At 40.9% G+C, this 19,847-nt stretch overlaps 1 protein-coding gene across 1 annotated transcript; it reads right to left on the minus strand.

Moving 5' to 3' along the window:
- Positions 1-2,963: 2,963 nt before the first annotated feature.
- rnmt (RNA (guanine-7-) methyltransferase) lies at positions 2,964-19,650 on the minus strand. Its single transcript, XM_021559717.3, has 10 exons — positions 19,419-19,650; positions 19,181-19,307; positions 18,904-19,026; positions 18,556-18,671; positions 17,948-18,129; positions 14,986-15,150; positions 13,314-13,431; positions 11,556-11,657; positions 10,460-10,493; positions 2,964-4,235 (listed from the first exon to the last, which is right to left on the minus strand). The coding sequence occupies exons 1-10, from the start codon at positions 19,593-19,595 to the stop codon at positions 4,198-4,200; spliced, it is 1,182 nt and encodes a 393-aa protein (XP_021415392.2). The 5' UTR covers positions 19,596-19,650; the 3' UTR covers positions 2,964-4,197.
- Positions 19,651-19,847: the final 197 nt, after the last annotated feature.

A 19,847-nucleotide genomic window follows, 5' to 3' on the forward strand; every position in this document is an offset into this window, starting at 1 on the left:
AAAGCAGCCAACAAGTGCTCAGCATATGTGGGAACTCCTTCAAGACTGTCAGAAAAGCATTCAAGGTGGCAACCTAATGAAGCTGGTTGAGAGAATGCCAAGAAAGTGCAAAGCTATCATCAAGGCAAAGGGTGGCTACTTTGAAGAATCTCAAATATAATTTTTTTGTTAAACACTTTTTGGGTTACTACATGATTCCATATGTCAAAATAAAGAAAACACTTTGAATAAGTAGGTGTGTGCAAACTTTTGACTGATACTGTGTGTATATATACAGTTGAAGTTGGAAGTTTACATACACCTTACATTTAAACATTTAAACTTAGTTTTTCACAATTCCTGACATTTAATCCTTGTAAAAAATTCCCCGTCTTAGGTATGTTAGGATCACCACTTTATTTTAAGAATGTGAAATTTCAGAATAATAGTAGAGAAAGTTATTTATTTCAGCTTTTATTTATTTCATCACATCCCCAGTGGGTCAGAAGTTTACATACAATCAATTAGTATTTGGTAGCATTGCCTTTAAAATTGTTTGACTTGGGTCAAACGTTTTGGGTAGGCTTCCACAAGCTTCCCACAATAAGTTGGGTCAATTTTGGCCCATTCCCCCTGACAGAGCTGGTGTAACTGAGTCAGGTTTGTAGGCCTCCTTGCTTGCACACACTTTTTCAGTTCTGCTCACTAATTTTCTATAGGATTGATTGGGCTTTGTGATGGCCACTCCAATACCTTGACTTTGTTGTCCTTAAGCTATTTTGCCACAACTTTGGAAGTATGCTTGGAGTCATTGTCCATTTGGCCTCCCCCTTTATCCTCCAAACATAAATGGTCATTATGGCCAAACAGTTATATTTTTGTTTCATCAGACCAGAGGACATTTCTCCAAAAAGTACGATCTTTGTCCCCATGTGCAGTTGGCTTTTTTTATGGCGGATTTGGAGCAGTGGCTTCTTCATTTCTGAGTGGCCTTTCAGGTTATGTCGATATAGGACTCATTTTACTGTGGATATAGATACTTTGTACCCGTTTCCTCCAGCATCTTCACAAGGTCCTTCGCTGTTGTTCTGGGATTGATTTGCACTTTTCGCACCAAAGTACGTTCATCTCTAGGAGACAGAACACGTCTCCTTCCTGAGTGGTATGACGGCTGCATAGTCCCATGGTGTTTATACTTGTGTACTATTGTTTGTACAGATGAATGTGGTACCTTCAGGCATTTGGAAATTGCTCCCAATGATGAACCAGAATTGTGGAGGTCTACAATATTTTTTCTGAGGTCTTGGCTAATTTCTTTTGATTTTCCCATGATGTCAAGCAAAGAGGCACTGAGTTTGAAGGTAGGCCTTGAAATACATCCACAGGTACACCTCCAATTGACTCAAATGATGTCAATTAGCCTATCAGAAGCTTCTAAAGCCATCCGTTTCTGGAATTTTCCAAGCTGTTTAAAGGCACAGTCAATTTAGGGTATGACCCACTGGAAATGTGATACAGTGAATTATAAGTGAAATAATCTGTCTGTAAACAATTGTTGGAAAAATGACTATAGTTTGTTAACAAGACATTTGTGGAGTGGTTGAAAAAAAATAGTTTTATTGAGTCCAGAACAATCTGGCCTTAAATGGTGAGGTACTCTTATAATCTCTAACCGGCACAGCCAGAAGAGGACTGGCTACCCCTCATAGCCTGCTTCTTCTCTACATTTCTTCCTAGGTTCCTGCCTTTCTAGGTTGTTTTTCCTAGCCACCTTGCTTCTACATCTGCATTGCTTGCTGTTTGGGGTTTAGGCTGGGTTTCTGTACAGCACTTTGATAAATCACCTGATGTAAGGGCTGTATAAATACATTTGATTTATTTAATTTTAGAGTCTCCTAGCAATGTCTGAATACTTGTTTTTAATTTAACATTTCTAAAAACCTGTTTTCAGTTTGTCATTATGAGGAAATGTGTGTAGATTGAGGAACATATTTTTATTAATCGATTTTAGAATAAGGATGTAATGTAACAAAATGTGGAAAAAGTCAAGGGGTCTGAATACTTTCCGAATGCACTGTAAATGTTTATGTCTATGTTTGAAGTAGATGAGGAATGCAGTGACTATTACAGAGGGCTTTCATGGTTGGTTCATGGATGCATGAAGAGCATTCAAGGAAACACCCGTTTTCAATACCTCGCCTTGGGAGGATAACGGCCCTGAGCCTTTTTCTAAAATGTTATGTTGGAGAACACATTGGGAGGGATCTGAGACCATTCCTCTTTACAGACTCCTTCCAGGTCCTTGATGTCCTTCGTCAGTACTTATGGACTGCCCCCTTCAAATCAAACCACAGGTTTTCAATGGGGTTAAAGTCTGGAGACTAAGTTGTCAATTGCTGTTGATTTTGTGGCCAATAAACAATTTCTTTGTGTATTTTGTGAGCTTGAGGTTTTTGTCTTGCTGGAAGATCCTCTTGCGGCCAAGTTTCAGCCTCCTGACAGAGGCAACCAGGTTTTTTGGCTAAAATGTCCTTGTACTGGGTAAAGTTCATGATGCTGTTCATTATATAGTTGATCTTAAAAAGGGCCCCAGGACCAGCAGAAGCAAAATAACCCCTTAAAATCAAAGATCCACCCCACCATATTTTCCAACAGGTATGGGATTATTTTATGCTCATGCATTCTCATTTTGACGACAAACCCGCCACTAGTGTGTGTGGCCAAAGGGCTCTATTTTCATGTCATCCAACAAATGTCTGGGGTTTGCTAAATCGCATAGGTACTTGGACTGGAACCAGTGCTTTGGTCAAATATTGACCGCTAAATTAATATGATAACATGAATAGCGAACTCCTTTCACAATTTCAAATTCTGATGTCGCAATATACTGCATCATCAGGGGTAGACAACTAGATTTAGCCGCGGGCCCAAAAATACATTGTAATTGAACATGACAATCATTTCATACCTTGATTACATTGAGAGACGATCACATGTTATTTTATTTGTGGGAATACTTTGGAACAGGTTTCCTCAATTCAACTCATTTTAGGTAAATTCCTTGGGGGGGGCCAATGGGCCCTGGTCAATAGTAGTGCACAAGATAGAGAATAGACAGAACACATACACCAGGTAATCAACATAGGGTTACATAAAGGTTTGATGTGTTGATCAGGGTGATTACCTGAATCCTAGTTGAGCCTTAAAATACAAGGTCATCTTACTTCGAACATGCATTGATGCACTGATCTAATCCTCTTGAAGAATCAATTCAGCAGTGAGACTGGACTGCAGAGAAATAGGCTTCTACCTGGAAATAGTCCAAATCTGGTAGAAATGTGTGTTGGAGCCAGTACCCAAAGCTGCCCATCATTTGCAATTCTGAAATGTGAAAATGTATGACTACTTTGATGCCTGTGCTATGCATCCTTAAATGTCATTTAAGAGTAAGTAACACCATATTTATTATTTAAGTGATAATGCCCTCAAAGGCAGTGTTTGGAGGATATATTGGCATGGGTGTGTTGTCTCAGGCCAGCAAACCGTGCCAATATACCTTCCAAATACCAGCTTTAAGGGCATTATCACTTAAATAATAAATAGGATGTTATTGAAACTCTTAAAGGACTGTTGAAAACTAAAAGTTAGTCTAAAAAAAGTGAGATAATGTCTAGATGCTTTTTATAGTGGAGATCAAGGTTATAAATGGCCTGGCTGGGCTGATGAGACAGGATTGTGCAGTCAGATGGAACGGAGTAAATAGGCATTTTAACGTCATAGATTTAGCCAGTGGTAACTTGTGGAATAGACACTGGCTGGAATGCGCTTTTAACCAATCAGCATTCAGGATTAGACCCACCCGTTGTATAATACACATCACTCCAGTTAAAAGACATCACTAGGTTAAATGACCAGGATAAAGGTGAAGTAAAAACTGGACAGAGATATGAGCTACAGATGACGACAACAGTCTGGCTGTAGCTGATATAATAAGAACCAGAGGATAGATTGATGGATGGATAGGCAAGACAAGCTTACTCAAACCAATAATATTTCACAACAGGAAAACATTAAAACTACATTTTTTTTTACCATGCTCTGCAGTGGGCAGCAAGTCATTTCTTTAAAAAAAATCCCCCCCCCCAAACATACCAAACAAAAAAAACAGTGTAATATTGACGAGTCGACCTGTCAAACTGGGGTTCTCTTCTCTGGCATTCAGGACATTTTCTCAAATGCAAACACCAGGTATATGCCTTAGAGAGAGAGATGAAGAGAGAGATGGAAGAAAGAGTTAAATTTAACAGGGTCCTCATTTGCTAGTGCAGGAAGAGTATTAAAGAGAGATATTAATCAAACATAATTAAAACAACTCATTAGCAGACAGGCCACTGCAGTGTCACAACCTCAACTCAGAGCAGAAGAATTTGGTCCAACCAAAAATATTGACTTACATGTTCTTGATTAAAAGGCCTAGTGCAGTCAAAAACGTGATTTATCTGTGTTTTATTTATACAGTGCATACAGAAAATATTCAGACTGCTTCACTTTTTCTACATTGTTACGTTACAGCTTTATTCTAAAATGGATTACATTGTTTTCCCCCCTCATCAATCTACACACAATACCCCATCATGACAAAGCAAAAACAGGTTTGTAGAAATGTTTGTAAATGGATTTTTTTAAGTATTATATTTACATAAGTATTCAGTACTTTGAAGTCGTCTTGGGTATGACACCACAAGCTTGGCACACCTGTATTTGGAGAGTTTATCCTATTCTTCTCTGAAGATCCTCTCAAGTTCTGTAGGGTTGGACACAGCTTTTTACAGGTCTCTCCAGAGATGTTTGATCGGGTTCAAGTCCGGGCTCTGGCTGGGCCACTCAAGGACATTCAGAGTCTTGTCCCGAAGCCACCCCTGCATTCTCTTGGTTGTGTGCTTAGTGTCATTGTCCTGTTGGAAAGTGAACCTTCACCCCAGTCTGAGGTCCTGAGCACTTTGGAGCAGGTTTCATCAAGGACCTCTGTACTTTGCTCCATTCATCTTTCCCTCATCCTGACTAGTCTCCCAGTCCGTGCCACTGAAAGAAATCCCCACTGCATAACGCCGCAACCATCATGAGTCACTGTAGGGATGGTATTGGCCAGGTGATGAGCGGTGCCTGGTTTCCTACAGACGTGACTCTTTGCATTCAGGCCAAAGAGTTAAAACTTGGTTTCATCAGACCAGAGAATCTTGTCTCTCATGGTCAGAGTCCGTTATGTGCCATTTGGCAAACTCCAAGCATGCGGTCATTTTACTGAGGCGTGGCTTCAGTCTGGCCACTCAACCATGAAGGCCTGATTGATGGAGTGCTGCAGAAATTGGCCTTCTGGAAGGTTCTCGCATCTCCACAGAGGACCTCTGTCATGATCGGGTTCCAAGACACATCCTTGGCCAATGCCGCAGACATTTTGTTGTACCCTTCCCCAGATCTGTGCTTCGACACAATCATGTCTCGGAGCTCTACGGACATTTCCTTCAAACTCATGGCTTGGTTTTTGCTCTGACATGACCTGTCAACTGTGGAACCTCAGACAGGTGTCCCAAATCATGTCCAATCAATTGAATTTACCAAAGGTGGACTCCAATCAGGTTGTAGAAACATCTCATGAATGATCAATGGAAACAGGATGCACCTGAGCTCAATTTGGAGTCTCATAGCAATGGGTCTGAATACGTAAATAAGGTCTGTTTATTTGTAATAAATGTGCAAAAATGTCCCAAAATCTGTTCTCGATTTTGTAATTATGGGGTATTGTGTGTAGATTGATGAAGGAAAACCATGAATTTAATACATTTTAAAATAAGGCTGCAATGTAAGAAAGTGAAAAAAAAGTGAAGGGGTCTGAATACTTTCCCGATTGCACTGTGTGTCCACACTGAGGATGGAATAATACTGTGAAAATGATAAAGGCCCTTTTAGTTTAGGAGCTGTTTGAAAAGACTGCCTATAAGTTCAGCCTGTTTAGGTGGGATGGAGTTTTGACCTGCCTGGTGCCATCACCTGGCAGTAAATTAGTTAATAGACCAATAAGAGAGTTCCAAACCCCTCTGCCAATAACAGCTAGTTTTCAGTTTTCAGACCACTCCCAAACAATCCTAGCTAAATTCTTGCTTGAGAAATTGCTCTTTGCTAAGAAACTATTTTTTGTTTTTATTCAAATGGTCATGAAGAAACAATCACAGTAAGGTTATGGGATGTTAACGTTTAACCGTTAATTGGTTAGCTGCTGAAAATACATGTCACCGGTCAGTCTATAGTGTTCATTTGCATAATTTAGTGGAATTAAATTGGCGCGCGTGTATTTCCATTAGTCTTCATGATTCTTGTTTATCACACAGCATACACAGCCTAGTTTGAGGAGCACCTGTCAGACAGCGTGAGAGCAACTCCTTAAAATGCTGGTACTGGTGTTAAACATGTGCTTTTGAGCACAGTCAATGCACAACAAATAATTCTAAATGTATGTTAAAAACTGTTTTGATGGTCACGATTTAAGAGGTACTATTTTTATTTCTCAAGCTCAACTCATAATTAAAGCGATTCATTTATAAAAGACAATCCCAGCATTTATCTCCTGTTCTATTGGTTTTCATATCAACTTTCTTTGAGATCATAGTGGAAGAACACTCAAAGCCTCAAAGATTATCCAATTCACAAGCCAGTTAGCTACCACATACATGTATTGTCAAACTGTAAACAGAGTAGCAGAAACAAAACGTGTGAAGCCTTTACTACAGAAAATATTAAAACAGACCAATTTGTGAAATTGTTCATCTGACATGTGGTTGCTTGAGGCTCACAGAATCAGTAGGCTATTAAACACTCACTCAAACAGAAGCAGGTTGGGTCCTATTTCTGTAGATATGCAGTACCAGTCATCCTATTTCTGTAGATATGCAGTACCAGTCATCCTATTTCTGTAGATATGCAGTACCAGTCAAAAGTTTGGACACTAACCTCAATCAAGGCTTTTTATTTTTACTCTGTCCTACATCGTAGAATTTAAAAAAAGCAACAATATTAAAAAGGTTCATTGCAGCCGCTTTAATCTCAATAGCAAATAATTTCTGGGTAACGATTAAGTACACTACATGATCAAAAGTATCTGGACATCTGCACATCGAACCTCTCATTCCAAGATCATGGGCATTAATATGGAGTTGGTCCCCCCTTTGCTGCTATAACAGCCTCCACTCTTCTGGGAAGGCTTTCCACTAGATGTTGGAACGTTGCTGCAGGGACTTGCTTCCATTCAGCCACAAAAGCATTAGTGAGTTCTGGCACTGATGTTGGGCAATTAGGCCTGGCTCGCAGTCAGCCGTCCAATTCAACCCAAAGGTGTTCGATGGAGTTGAGGTCAGGGCTCTGTGCAGGCCAGTCAAGTTCTTCCACACCGATCTCAACAAACCATTTCTGTATGGACCTCGCTTTGTGCATGGGGGTATTGTCATGCTGAAACAGGAAAGGGCCTTCCCCAAACAAACCACAAAGCTGGTAGCACAGAATCGTCTATGTCATTGTATGCTGTAGCGTTGAGATTTCCCTTCCCTGGAACTAAGTGGCCAAGCCCGAACCATGAAAAACAGCCCCAAACAATTATTCCTCCTCCACCAAACTTTACAGTTGGCACTATGCATTGGGTCAGGTAGCATTTTCCTGGCATCCGCCAAACCCAGCTTCATCCAGATGGTGAAGCGTGATTCTTCACTCCAGAGAACGCGCTTCCACTGGTCCAGAGTGCAATGGCGGCGATATCAGTTCTTGTGCTAACGTTGCTTCCAGAGGTAGTTTGGAACTCAGTAGTGAGTGTCGCAACCGAGGACAGACCATTTTTACGTTTCAACTTCACAATAACAGCACTTACAGATGACTATTCTACTGGCAATGTTTGTCTATGGAGATTGCATGGCTGTGAGCTCGATTTTATACACCTGTCAGTAACTGGTGTGGCTGAAATAGCAGACACCACTAATGTGAAGGGGTGTCCACATACTTGTATATATAGTGTACCTTACTGCGATTTTGACCAATTTAATTGAAAACAAAGAAACAAAAATAGCTTCTTAGCAAGAGCAATTTCTCAAGCAAGAATTTTGCTATGACTGTCTGTTAGTGATCTGAGTGGGGAGGGGAAAACCAAAAACTAGCTGTTATTGGCAGAGAGGTTTGGAACTCTTATTGGTCTATAAATTAATTTACCGGCTGGTGATGTTACTGTTGGCTCGGCCCTAATTTAAGTGCTATCGGTCACCTCTGGCCGCATGGCCAAGGACCAGTCAGCCATCCCACCCTCTGACGTTAGCCAACCTAGCTAATCAAAAATGTTCATTGATTAACCTCAGCTTGACTAACACCATATAGCTATTTATATACAGTAGCCTAGGTTTGTTTCATACACTTCTATTTGGGTTGAAAAGTTACACCTTCAAATGTTCTAAATGGAATGAAACCCCAGTGTTCTGTCTCTTATCGTATCCATCCAGGAATTCTCATTTCCTAGGTCTTTTGGCCTATTAGGCATCTCATTTTTCATGCTTGGTCTTGTAAGTTAACCTAGGACCTATACTGAACATATAAGCACAACACGCAACAATTTTTTTTTTTTTTACTGAGTTACACTTCATAAGCAAAAAAACTGTCAATTGAAATAAATTCATTAGGCCCTAATCTATAGATTTCACATGACTGGGAAAACAGATATGAATCTGTTGGTCACAGACACCTTAAAAAAAAGTAGGGGCGTGGATCAGAAAACCAGTCAGTATCTGGCGTGACCTCCATTTGCCTCATGCAGGGTGACATCTCCACATAGCGAGTTGATCAGGCTTTTGATTGTGGCCTCTTGTCCCCCTCTTTAATGTGCGAAAGGAACTGGAACAAGCGGTTTTACACGTCAATCCAGAGTATCCCAAACATGGGTGAGATGTCTGGTGAGTATGCAGGCCATGGAAGAACTGGGACATTTTCAGCTTCCAGGAATTGTGTACAGATCCTTGCAACATGGGACTATGCATTATCATGCTGAAACATGAGGTGATGGCGGCGGATGAATGGCCAGATCTCGTCACGGTGTCTCTGAGCATTCACTTTTCCAACGATAAAATGCAAAGGTGTTTGTTGTCCGTAGCTTATGCCTGCCCATAACACAACCCCACCGCCACCATGGAACACTCTATTCACAACGTTGACATCAGCAAACCGCTCGTCCACACAACGCCAATCACACTGTCTGAGGTTGTGAGGCTGGTTGAACGTACTGCCAAATTCTCTAAAAAAACATTGGAGGCAGTTTATGGAAGAGAAATTAACCTTCCATTCTCTGGCAACAGCTCTGGTAGACAGTCCTGCAGTCAGCATGCCAATTGCACACTCCCTCAAAACTTGAGACATCTGTGGCATTATGTTGTGACAAAACTGTATATTTTAGTGGCCTTGTCCACAGCACAAGGTGCACTTGTGTAATAATCATTCTGTTTAATTAGGTGGATGGATTATCAAGAAGCTGACAGGTGTGTCATATCTTGGCAAAGGAGAAATGCTCACTAACAGGGATGTAAATGAATTTGTGCACAAAATTTGAGTGAAATCAGCTTTTTGTGGATATGGAACATTTCTGGGATAATTTACTTCAGCTCATGAAACATGGGACCAACACTTTACATGTTGTGTTCATATTTTTGTTCAGTGTATATGTCTATAAATATGCTTTGTATGCGTATCCATTCATTTGACTAAGTTATTAAATAATACAAAGCTTTGATATTTGCTTCTCATGACCATTTCTTGATCTTTGTCGGCAAAAGCATAATACTTGAATGCGCATGGTTTTACTATACTGTTAAAAGGAATCAGATAGACTTTAATTATATTAATTGGATAGTCGATTCATGGGTCATATGTGAGTTATATAATATACACATATCAAAGATGACCCCACTACATCACCAGGCCAAAATGCCATCCTGCCAAAACAGGCTGAAATTTCAAGCAGTCTTTTCAAACAGCTCTTACACCATATACTTTTCACAATGTCACAGTATCACTCCAACCTCAGTGTGGACATATATATGAAAGTGATATTTTTGAGTGCACTGGGCCTTTAAAGTTTTATATTGCCCTATACGAGATTCTGTAGAGAAATCATTATGACAGTACTATGCCTAATATCCACGACCAAGCTAACAATTAATAACACCACTGCGTTGTCTCTAAACCAGAAAGACTATTGAAGTAAACATTATGTAATATACATTCATCTTTACATCTCTAGCTGCGAAACAATACATTTCAGCCTTTACTGACATTTATTACACTGTAAAATTAGATTAGAAACAGTAGATTAATACTTAGAATTATATCTTGAACTAATGACTAATACTGTTAGTAGAAGCAGTTAACAGGACAGGTTAGAAACCAAACCCATGGTACATACTTGTTGCCTCCCACTCAGACTTGCTCAATGTTCCCTGTACAGAACAGACAAGAGGCAATACAGAATGGTCACACGGCTGTTTCTGAACATGATCAAGTATTGAATATTCTAATGTTTCTGAACATGGTCAATCAAGTATTAGATAGTATAATGTTCATTCTAAAACACTGTCCTTAGGTACCATGAAAGACTCTTGATTAGAAATGCATCTATTAAATGTGTGTAAACTTTCACTGACTGCATCATTAACATTTCTTTAAGGGGCAATCTGCACTTCCAACAACAACAAAGCCCATCCCTCCACTTGTTTTGGTAAAATGATGAGGGATGGGACTGGAGAAAAGTAACCACAAAAAGAGACAGATCTATGGATCCAAGGGCTGATCATCCATGAGATCAAAAGTATAGTTTTAACCAGGTTTGGGGGCTATAGAGTGTTTGTTGACAATTTCATTATTTACCTTAGAGAAAACAAGGCAGTATTTTGGGTTCTGATGGGGTAGGACAGTTGAACTAATCCCATGAGGCATTTATATGTTATATTCTTCAAGAATCAATGGTTATAGCATTAATTTAACAGTCCAAATATGTATTTAAATAGCAGATTGCCCCTTTAAATAAAGTAGTTTCACAAAAGCTAAAAGGTTCAAAGTGATATCTCATGGTAATCTTAGCTTCCCCTAAGATTTATTTTAGCAGCAGTGACATAGTTGGCGTAGGGGGGGGGGGGGGGCAATGGCATGGTTTTAGAGGCCCTCTTGGCTGCGGAGATGAAATTGTAATGTTTTAAAACAAATTTACTGCAATTGTACACATTTTGCAGTGTTCTTATGCTGTCTGAGTGACTCAAACATTTTCAATAAATCAATGGATGCCATGAAATGTGTTTTATAGACTCTCCCTGACTGTCTTTTTTATTTTGGTGATTGTTAGTTCTTGAAGATGATCGTATTGAAAAATATATTGTTCCGTTATCTTTTCTACATACTTTGGTGGTTTAAGTTTACACTGAAAACACTGCATCTAAATATCTATTGTAGTCATGGAGTTGTGCTTGTCAATATGAAAACAGGTCCCAAGACATTCATTCTCTTACCAACGGCAGCCTGACATTAGGGCTGTCAGCCTTCTCCTTGGCGTGATCATAATCATCAAGGTTGTCTGAGGATGACTTGTTCTTGTTGTCTGTCGGGAAAGACTGACACAACAACACAATTACAGAAACTTCCAAGTTCTATTGAGCCAGGTTGAGTCACAACGTGTGGCCGTAGACTCTATAAGGGGTCTATAATACACTACGGATACATGAAGAGACTTGTCCTTGGTTACTGATGTTAAGAACACCTCTTTCTCTGCTGAGGTCCTAAACAGGGACATGATCAATTTGAAGGCTGTCGCTCCAGGCTAGTGAAGACTTGATCTTGTTTCCAGATGCTACACAGACACACGCTATCTGAAGAACGGACTAATCCTCATGTCAAAAGCTATGGGACATCATTGAAACATAAAAAGTTTGCTTTAATAAATTAGTGTGACCTTTGTATTGCATTCACCTAAAGTACAGCTTTTCTGTCCAGATTGGAACTGTTTTACCTTCACTTCATATCATTAACAGAGGTACTGGTGTGTCTGTACCAGAGAGAGCCATATCATTAACAGAGGTACTGGTGTGTCTATACCTGAGAGTCATCATACATTTTATATTTGAGATTCTTCAAGTAGCCACCCTTTGTCTTGATAACTTCGCACACTCTTGGCATTCTCTCAACCAGCTTCATGAGGTAGTCACCTGGAATGCATTTCAATTAACAGGTCTGCCTTGGTAAAAGTTCATTTGTGGAATTTCTTTCCTTCTTAATGCGTTTGAGCCAATCATTTGCGTTGTGACAAGGTAGGGATGGTATACAGAAGATAGGTCTATTTGGTAAAATATTATGACAAGATCAGCTCAAATAAGCAATGAGAAACTATAGTTCATCATTACTTTAGGAAAAAGGTCAGTGAATCTGGAAAATATCAAGAACTTTGAAAGGTTCTTCAAGTGCAGTCGCAAAAACCATCAAGCGCTATAATGAAACTGGTTCTCATGAGGACCATCACAGGAAAGGAAGACCCATAGTTACCTCTGCTGCAGAGGATAAGTTCAGTAGAGTTAACTGCACATCAGATTGCATCCCAAATAAATGATTCACAGAGTTCAAGTAAGAGACACATCAACTGTTCAGAAGAGACCGTGTGAATCAGGCCTTCATGGTCAAATTGCTGCAAAGAAACCACTACTAAAGGACACCAATAAGAAGAAGAGGCTACCACATTATTCTGCAGCGATACGCCATCCCATGTGGTTTGCGATTAGGGGGACTATCATTTGTTTTTCAACAGTTTCTCAACAGGACAATGACCCAACACACCTCCATGCTATTTTACCAAGAAGGAGCGTGATGGAGTGCTGCATCAGATGACCTGGCCTCCACAATCACCCTACAACCCAATTGAGATGGTTTGGGATGAGTTGGACCGCAGAGTGAAGGAAAAGCAGCCAACAAGTGCTCAGCATATGTGGGAACTCCTACAAGACTATTAGAAAATAATTCCAGGTGAAGCTGGTAGAGAGAATGCCAAGAGTGTGCAAAGCTGTCAAGGCAAAAGGTGGCTACTTTGAAGAATCTCAAATATATTTTCCATTTGTTTAACAGTTTTTTGGTTACTACATGATTCCATGAGTGCCATGTCATAGTTTTGATGTCTTCACTATTAATTTTACAATGTAGAAAATAGTCAAGAAAAAGTCAAGAAAAACCCTTGAATGACTAGGTGTCCAAACTTTAGACTGGTAGTGTATATTGATCCCCACCTCCAGCGCTTGCATCCTCTGCATCAACATCTTGTGCTGGTCGTTCTTTATGTGCTCCTCAAAGAACTGGGAGAACGTTTTCTTAAACACCAGACGCATGTTGTACTTCTTGGCCATCCTGTCAATAGAACACACTAGTTTAGCTCTCTGGTGATATAACAAAGTATATTTACAAGAATCTCAGACATTGTGACACTTGGGATCATAACATAAAACAACTACAAAAAGTATTTACCATTGAATATAAAGACATTATCAATGAAAGCATTATTTTTGTGAGGTCAAGTTTTGCCAGGTGCATGACTGATTCCATGTCATACTTTGTCCACCAACTTCTGGTATCTTCTAATATTACAATATGACTAAAATACCAAGTCAAGACAGTTCCCTGCTTTCCTACAAAATGTTAAAAACAAATGTTATGCCCAGGGGTTGGAACCGGTTACCAATTCAGGGAACAGAACAGAAAACCGGAAAATAAAATGTTTAAGGAAGTGAAACAGAACTTGGAATGAAAGTCATCCATACCGTGATTTTAAAAGCATGGGAACCTGTTAATACCAATATTTTAAAAGCATGGGAACCTGTTAATACCAATATTTTAAAAGCATGGGAACCTGTTAATACTGATATTTTACATTCCATAAATGTTTTTCTAGTCCCACAAAAAAAAACGCAACAAAGCGCATATGCAAAGCCCTCGCCGTCTCACTGAGAAACATATTCTACTGTCCGCAGTCTGAACATCTGCTCTAGTATGTGTGGTGTTAAGGCTACTGTAGCCCCCCCCCCCCTCTGAAGCCCAGGCTACTGTACTGACGTTACAAGCTTAATTATTAGCTAGAGTATTAGCTAGAGTAGAATGGATTCACTTTTTCAATGTTAGTTAAAGATACTATAGGCCTAGTTCACATTTTATGTTGGATTATTATTATTAAAAAGGTAAGACGTGTTTTTAATTCTGGTGCCGCTCTGCATACACAAGCTTGTTAGATAGCCGTAGCTTGTTAGATAGCCGTAGCTTGTTAGATAGCCGTAGCTTGTTAGATAGCCGTAGCTTGTTAGATAGCCGTAGCTTGTTAGATAGCCGTAGCTTGTTAGATAGCCGTAGCTTGTTTGATAGATGTAGCTTGTTTGATAGATGTAGCTTGTTTGATAGATGTAGCTTGTTTGATAGATGTAGCTTGTTTGATAGCTAGCTCAAAGGACATTCAAAGTTCCTCCAAAGAAGCGGCTCCTCTCTGTAGGTCCTAATTCAGATAATGCATGTCATAACATGCCCAGCGCTTCAAGCCTCCTCAACACGCTCTCACGCTCTTCCCACCCGCAAAGTTTCAGTCGCATCTTGCGCCATAGGCTACACTTCTGTTCAACACACATGTAAACAACTAGCTTGCCTTCTCTATCCGCACTGATTGGTGAAGTAATGGTAAATGTAAGGTAAATGTAAAAAACGTAATTTCACAGGTTAATATACACCAGTACTTTTTTGGGGGGTTCGAACAGGTCCAAAACTTTATTTTGCTGGTCGGAACAGTGTAAAGGCCAAACCAAATGGTGGTTCTGTTCAGAATGAAACGATTGGAAATTAATTTCAGTTCCAACCCCTGGTAAAGACATTCAATTTTCACAAGCAAGTGGATTCACTTGACCAAAATGTCACAACACTTACTCTTCAAACAGAGGGAAGTAAACCAGGAACTCTGGGACATTGACCACCCCCTCCAGATTGAAGTCATACTGACAACCGAACAGAGGGTAGTCTCCCTTCTTCTGAAACGTCACGCTGAACACCTCGTTACCAAAGGAGTTAGAGTCTAAGGTCTCCACACGCTTCCTGAAGGGGAAAAGAACACAAGCCATCAAGTCTATAAATCATGTTATCAAGCCACTGACAGTAACCATCACACCAGCAGGTTGATATGTCATCAAGCCACTGACAGTAACCATCAGGTCGATACCATGTCATCAAGCCACTGACAGTAACCATCAGACCTGCAGGTAGATATCATGTCATCAAGCCACTGACAGTAACCATCAGACCAGCTTGTTGATACCATGTCATCAAGCCACTGACAGTAACCAGCAGGTAGATATCATGTCATCAAGCCACTGACAGTAACAATTAGACCAGCAGGTAGATATCATGTCATCAAGACACTGACAGTAACCATCAGACCAGCAGGTTGATATCATGTCATCAAGCCACTGACAGAAACCATCAGACCAGCAGGTTGATATGTTAACAAGCCACTGACAGTAACCATCAGACCAGCAGGTTGATATCATGTCATCAAGCCACTGACAGTAACAATTAGACCAGCAGGTAGATACCATGTCATCAAGCCACTGACAGAAACCATCAGGTCGATACCATGTCATCAAGCCACTGACAGTAACCATCAGGTCGATACCATGTCATCAAGCCACTGACAGTAACCATCAGACCAGCAGGTAGATATCATGTCATCAAGCCACTGACAGTAACAATTAGACCAGCAGGTAGATATCATGTCATCAAGCCACTGACAGTAACCATCAGGTCGATACCATGTCATCAAGCCACTGCCAGTAACCATCAGGTCGATATCATGTCATCAAGCCACTGACAGAAACCATCAGGTCGATATCATGTCATCAAGCCACTGACAGTAACCATCAGGTCGATATCATGTCATCAAGCCACTGACAGTAACCATCAGACCAGCAGGTAGATATCATGTCATCAAGCCACTGACAGTAACCATCAGACCAGCAGGTAGATATCATGTCATCAAGCCACTGACAGAAACCATTAGACCAGCAGGTTGATACCATGTCATCAAGCCACTGACAGTAACCATCAGACCAGCAGGTTGAAATGTCATCAAGCCACTGACAGTAACCATCAGACCAGCAGGTAGATACCATGTCATCAAGCCACTGACAGTAACCATCAGGTAGATATAATGTCACCAAGCCACTGACAGTAACCATCAGACCAGCAGGTAGATACCATGTCATCAAGCCACTGACAGAAACCATTAGACCAGCAGGTTGATACCATGTCATCAAGCCACTGACAGTAACAATTAGACCAGCAGGTAGATATCATGTCATCAAGCCACTGACAGTAACCATCAGACCAGCAGGTTGAAATGTCATCAAGCCACTGACAGTAACAATTAGACCAGCAGGTAGATATCATGTCATCAAGCCACTGACAGTAACCATCAGACCAGCAGGTTGAAATGTCATCAAGCCACTGACAGTAACCATCAGGTAGATATCATGTCACCAAGCCACTGACAGTAACCATCAGGTAGATACCATGTCATCAAGCCACTGACAGTAACCATCAGGTAGATATCATGTCACCAAGCCACTGACAGTAACCATCAGGTAGATACCATGTCATCAAGCCACTGACAGTAACCATCAGATCAGCAGGTCGACACCATGTCATCAAGCCACTGACAGTAACCATCAGACCAGCAGGTAGATACCATGTCATCAAGCCACTGACAGTAACCATCAGGTAGATATCATGTCACCAAGCCACTGACAGTAACCATCAGGTAGATACCATGTCATCAAGCCACTGACAGTAACCATCAGACCAGCAGGTAGATACCATGTCATCAAGCCACTGACAATAACCTCAGTCAAAGGCTGTGAGTATCACTACATACACTAAAGTGGTTCCTGAGACATTAAACACTGCTCAAGGCATTGAGAGATCTAATAATCTACGCAGAATGGCTCAATGGTGAACGTGCAAAAAAATGTCAGAATTCAGATGCCATTGTTTTAGCACTACCCACCGAGTTCGTAAGCTACAGTGTGCGACATGGTTCAAATGTGCCAATATATCAGCACAAGCTACCTTTAGTTTTTTTCAAATTGTCGGCATCTTGAAGCTGAAATTGGTATCATGTATATGGTGCAAATGCCCATAAATAAAAAAAATAAAAAAAACACACCACTAACCGGGTTTCCACCAACCCTTTAATGCGAGTAAAGTATGTTGGAAGAATAAAATGTCACGATAGGCCTCAGAAAGAGCACGTCGGTAAACTTTCCAAATGTCGACCAAACAAAATACACTTTTTGTCTCTAAAATGAATTATGCGAGAAATAGTGGTGGAACTTCCTTTACGGGCAAACATTGATAATAAGCATTTAATTGAAGTAAACTTGGGAGTCACGGGATATGTTGTGTAGTCCTCCCACTATGACTCGTCAGGAAACCATGCAGTTTACAAGGCTACAGATGAAACAAGTTGAGATGAACTTCACAGGGTGGTGAAAGTTCCTGGTGATGAGCTAGATGCTTCTTTCCAATACATATTGAGGGTCTTATTTTGGTGACATGATGAGCGATGCTTGACTGCCGTTTGACTAATAAAAATGGCCATAATATCATGTAGGTATCCTTCCCAACCTCTGCCAGCCGTTGGCACACTCGCTATATAATCAAACAAAATTTGTGACAAAAGCATCAGTTGTCTCAATTTGAAAATGCAATGGAAACCCATAACATTTTTTTTTTGGTACTGAAATTAAATGTAAAAGTAATTTTTTATGTGCACTATGTCATCACGCACAGCCATTTCAAATATGTCTGGTGTGGTGCCTATGAAGTATGTACTTACACCAGTTCATATGCATCTGGTGTGGTGCCTATGAAGTATCCTCCTGGTCTCAGCCTCTCACAGGCGTTCTTCAACATCAGGTCCGCCTGCTGCTGAGTCTCAAAGGAGTAGTGGTACACAAACTGACAGCTGGTCACATCAAACTCCATCTTAGGATCCTTCAGCTTGTCTGTCAGCAGCTCCTGAAGAAAGAGGGGAAACAGATTAAATACCACCATGCAATGTTGGTGGTATCAAGAGGTTGGAAGAATGTTGTGAATGAATGGTGCCTCTACACCGGGCAATGTGACACGGTGCCTCTACACCGGGCAATGTGACACGGTGCCTCTACACCGGGCAATGTGACACGGTGCCTCTACACCGGGCAATGTGACACGGTGCCTCTACACCGGGCAATGTGACACGGTGCCTCTACACCGGGCAATGTGACACGGTGCCTCTACACTGGGCAATGTGACACGGTGCCTCTACACTGGGCAATGTATGAGTGAAAGTTACATTTATTTCTGCACACAGAACATTGTGATATTCTGATTTTCTAGTTTTTACAGACCAAAACAAATGACCACTGTGTTGTATGTGTAGAGAGAGGGTGTGTCTGTGTGTACCTTGGTACAGTCGGCTGTGATGAACTCTGCAGAGAAGATACGCTCGTTAGGATGACCCCTCTTCCTCATATGCTCATAACGAACCTGGCACTGCTCCACTGACACTGCTGCTATGTCTGAGAACACAACATGAAAAATAAACAGTAGTTCACCCCAAGGCTTCTTTTCAACAGGCCTTCCCCCATTTCTCATGTCCTCTGTACCTACTGCTCAGAACACCAGTGAGGAGAGGACACAAGCAATTGAGGGAAGACTGAGAAAGATCTTAGATGTGGTTGGGAACAAGCTTTTTGTAATCATGCTGACTGTTAGACAGAAAAAAATGGCTAAATATTGTCCTGTCCCTACCTGCACAGACCAACCGGCTAATGTGTCCTTTCCTCCACTTGAGCAGGTCTCCACCTTTCCCACAGCCCAGATCCAGAACAGACAGCTCTCTGCGGCTCTGACGTACCGTGTCCAGGATCTCACCTGGGAGGATGGGAGGGACCACTAGTTTACAAGATATCATAACCACAAAGATAAAGACTAACTGAGTGCAAACTCACCCTGAGGAATCTTCTGTATTTAAATCAGCTAGCAGATGAACAGTGGAAACATTTTTAATAGTAATTTAGAATCTCACCAATTAGAACACTTTTAAGCCAGTTGTTGAAATTCCTCATGTAGAATATTCTGCTCTGGCTCCTGGCAGCGAGGCCGGTCTCCTGGAGCGTGTTGTAGTGGGTCGCCACCTTCTCTCCATGACCATGCTGGTACATGGGGGGGAGAGAGATCGAGAGAGGGAGATGATTCACTGATATCTCATTCAATAGTTATCTAATTAATCAGTTCAGATCCTTTCTAATTCATCCATTTCTTACCTGTTTCTTAGTTGGAGAGCCGTCATCCTCTTCCTCATCGTCATGCTTCCTCTTGGTGGTAGACTTCTGTCCTGTACTGGACCCACTGTTTCGGTCTGCACTGGAAGACAGATGCCCATTCCCACCCTCTCCTGTCTCTGTCTTGGACAGGTCCACAGCCTGATCAACCTCTGCCATCTCCACTGGTCAGAGAAGAGTCAACTTTGGCAGGAGTGTTTTGTCAAAATAATTGCAATGGCACGTTCAACTTCAGTAAATTTCTGCAAATAATTTGTAAAATCAAGAGATGTTATTTACTTTCACAGAACAAGGTAGCTAAGGTTATATGCTAGTGAAATGCATCTTCTAAGCTAACATTACTGGTACTTGGTTTTTCAAATGTATCTAAATTATTTAGCTAGTTAGACAGTATGAAAGTGCCAGTTGAAA

This window comes from Oncorhynchus mykiss, chromosome 30 (genome assembly GCF_057628025.1).
Source record: "Oncorhynchus mykiss isolate SJ-2025 chromosome 30, ASM5762802v1, whole genome shotgun sequence".
Classification (NCBI taxonomy): domain Eukaryota; kingdom Metazoa; phylum Chordata; class Actinopteri; order Salmoniformes; family Salmonidae; genus Oncorhynchus; species Oncorhynchus mykiss.